The sequence below is a fragment of the Echinops telfairi genome, unplaced genomic scaffold, assembly GCF_000313985.2.
Source record: "Echinops telfairi isolate 266 unplaced genomic scaffold, ASM31398v2 ScPeMD7_53;HRSCAF=182, whole genome shotgun sequence".
Classification (NCBI taxonomy): domain Eukaryota; kingdom Metazoa; phylum Chordata; class Mammalia; order Afrosoricida; family Tenrecidae; genus Echinops; species Echinops telfairi.
The window spans coordinates 19,188,373-19,191,669 of record NW_022103951.1 but is presented as its reverse complement, the minus strand read 5'-3'; the positions used below and the strand labels follow the sequence as shown (position 1 = coordinate 19,191,669).

General features: G+C 48.8%; 1 protein-coding gene across 1 annotated transcript; it reads left to right on the top strand.

Moving 5' to 3' along the window:
- The first annotated feature begins 259 nt into the window (after positions 1–259).
- LOC101649270 (putative PRAME family member 26) lies at positions 260–2,640 on the top strand. The gene is made up of 2 exons (XM_004717775.2): positions 260–1,216; positions 2,461–2,640. Exon 1 carries the CDS (start codon positions 260–262, stop codon positions 1,205–1,207), a length of 948 nt encoding a protein of 315 aa, XP_004717832.2. The 3' UTR covers positions 1,208–1,216; positions 2,461–2,640.
- The last annotated feature ends 657 nt before the right edge of the window (positions 2,641–3,297 follow it).

The window sequence follows — 3,297 nt, the reverse complement described above, 5'->3', positions numbered from 1 at the left end:
TGAGATGCTGCTTGCCCTCAAGGATCGACCCAAGAGGTGCAAGCTAAAGCAGCTGGATTTACGGCTGAACAGTGGCACCAAGATCTGGAATACGTGGCTGGCAACCCAATCCGATGGCTCTCTGACCTCATCAGAGGAGCCTGCAGCCACCCAGCCCAGTACTCAGACCCCCAAAGAGGGCAGATCCAGGTCAGAGGAGAAGCATCAGCTCCTGCCCCCTGTGAGGGTGCTTATAGACCTGTGCTTTCAGGAAGAAGTCATGGATGAATTCCTCACCCTCCTCAGTGAAATCATCAAGCAGGGAAAGGCTCTGCCTCCCCTGTACTGCAGAAAGGTGGAGTTTATTGGGGATGTGCCCAAGTTTTCCGTTCTTGAGGACATCCTAGAAATGGTGCGGCTGGACTCTGTCTGGGATGTGGAAGTGCGTGGCCCCTGGGACCTGCATGACCTCAACTGGTTTGCCCCTTACTTGGCCCGGATGGTTCACCTGCACACAATCTCTTTCTCTGGAATCGTCTTGGATTGCTTGGAGTTATGCATGCAGGAAGAGGTGGAGAAGCTACTTGCTGAATTCAGCACTCACTTCCTCTGTCTACATGAGGTTGAGTACCTCATCTTGGAAGATGTCTTCCTCCATGGCCACCTCCACCGGCTGCTCGAATGCATGCAGACCCCCCTGAAGTATCTCACCATTAAGGACTGCATGCTGGTGGACTCTGACTTGACATGCCTGTCTTGCTGCCCCTGTACCAGCCACCTGCAGTCCCTGGATTTGAGTGGTGTCTTTGGTAAAGACATACATTTTGGTTTGCTTGCAGACCTGCTAGGGAGCTTGTCAACCACCTTGACCAACTTGGACTTAGATTCTTGTGGCATCAAGGATTCTGAGCTCATGGCCTTGCAGCCTGCTCTGGGCCACTGCACCCAGCTCAAGTCCTTGGCGTTGTGCGGGAACCTGGTCTCCAGCGACGTCCTGCTGGCCCTGATGTATCACACCATGCCACGGTGCCAGTTTGCCTTTCTGGAGCTACCTGTCCCTCCCTGTTGCTATGTGGGACCCGAAAATATTCTGGATGAAGGCAGTCTTGAACAGGTCATGCAGGACCTGACCCTGACCCTGCCGACGAGCAGGCCCCACTCAATACGTTTCCTTTCCTCTCACAGTCGGAATGGGTCTGATGCAATCGTCATTGAGATCAAGCCTTGATGTCACAAGGTAACAAGAGCCAAATGGGATGAAGGGCACAGTAGGAGGGCTTCAGTTGTGAACATGCATAATTTGTAGAAGGCTCTGGGGGACAGTGGGAGCCCCCAAACCATGTGCAGAGTATCTAGTCAGATGAGGCCTTTGGCAGATGCCCTCTGGCCACAGGTGAGGGATGGGAACTGCTTTACTATCAGACAGATTATTGTAAACTTGGTGATGGTGAATGGAACCATGATAAGATAGGATAGTGGATCAGTTGACCTCCCTCTTGACCCAACCTGTATTTGTTCTAGGCTTAAGTATTCCTCGCTTGTTCCACGAAAATTTCATTTCTGCCCTTTGTAATATTAGTGGTGGTCTTTTCTTTCTCTTGACTATTTTCCCTTTTTTTCTGCTTCATTTCATTTTTGTTTTCCACTGTTGCTGTTGGGTCTCCCAGTTGATGAAGCATGGACAGAGTGGATGCATAGAGATAATAACTGATGTAATGGTTTACCAGGGATACGTGTGGGGAATTGGAGGGGAATTTGGGAGCATACAGTTAATGAGAGAGTGGAGAGGGAGGACTAGAAATGATTTTGATCATGCTTCTACAATTCTAATTATGGAATTGTGTGATATATGAATTTAATATCAGGAAAACTACCAAAAATAAGAAACCAAAGTAGACCAATGGTCACCGTAGGTGAAGGAGGAAGAGTTTTGCTTAGGGGGCATTGAGTTTATGTTAATGGTGGCAGAATAATTGGGAAAAGGATTACAGTAATGGTTGTACAATATACAGAGTATCTTCCACAGCCCTGCATTAAACACATGCAGAAAATGTTGACTCAGAGACTGTTGCCTTGCGTATATTTTGGCCAGGACTAAAAAACAATTACACTAAGAATCACGAGTAACCAGAATAAAGAAAATGTTCTAAACTTGCTAGTGGTAGTGATTGAATAGCTCTTCTCGGTAGGATTGAGCTATGGAATCGTAGGGGGATCAGGGGTCAAGACAATTGTTTTCTTTAAACGCGAGTTGGTGTCCTACCGCTCTCCTTTGCCATAGAGTCTCAATCCCACCTCCATTCTCTGGTAATGAATCAACTTACAAAAGCACAGTAAGTTTGCTAAATGGGTGAGGTTTGGGGTTAGGGTCATGAGGACTAGGTCATGTTTACTACGATCATGTGGGAGGTTGAAAGCTTGCGTCAGAAGCTGCATGTGATATGACCACTCTGACTGAAGTCCACCCTTCTTTGTAAGCAGGCATCATGGAGGCCAAGACACAAGGAGATCTGCTGGGATGTGCAGGCGCCCCCGATGTTATGAAGAGACAACCTCCCCCACCTCCGTCCAAGAGAGAAACCCACTGCCAACCACCCTGCGCTACATTTCTGCTTCCGACCACTTGCACTAGCCGACAATAAAGAACTCTTTGTAAAGCTATCCACTTGTGGCATTCATTTCTTCTGTAGCGGGGGGAACTATAAAACTTTAGACCAGCGGTTCTCAACCTGTGGGTCCCAACCCCTTTGGGGGGCCGCATGACCCTGTCAAGGGGGTCACCTGTTTCAGAACAGTAGCAAAATGACAGTGGTGAAGTAGCAACGAAAATAATTTTGTGGTTGGGGTCACCACAACATGAAGAACTGTATTACAGTAGTACGGCATTGGGAAGGTCGAGAAGCACTGGTCTAGATGGCCATAGAAGGAATTTGTTGCTGTGTTTATTCCTGACGTGGAGAGTGGTTGTAGGGCGCAGCAGAAACTGGCCCCAGAATTGGGGATACGGGTCACCCCTCTACATCTTTCCCACCTCTCCACCTCTGGAGCAGTTTTAGGCCACCTTCTCGATGTGCGATGCTTCGTTTTCCGGGTCCACTGGGCTGGGCAGTGCTGCTCAGGGCCAGTTCAAGATGTCCTGATGTGCTCTTTGGAGCCCTGGTGGTGTCCTCATGACTTAGCCCTGGTGGTGGTTGGAGGAAGGACTTCTAGTAATGTTAGGTTTGTCGAGTGGGTAATCCCTCGCTGCTTGGCTTCCCATGAGAACGAATTCACGGAGAAGCCTGGTTTGTGATCCAAGTGGGTTTTTATAAAGGACGG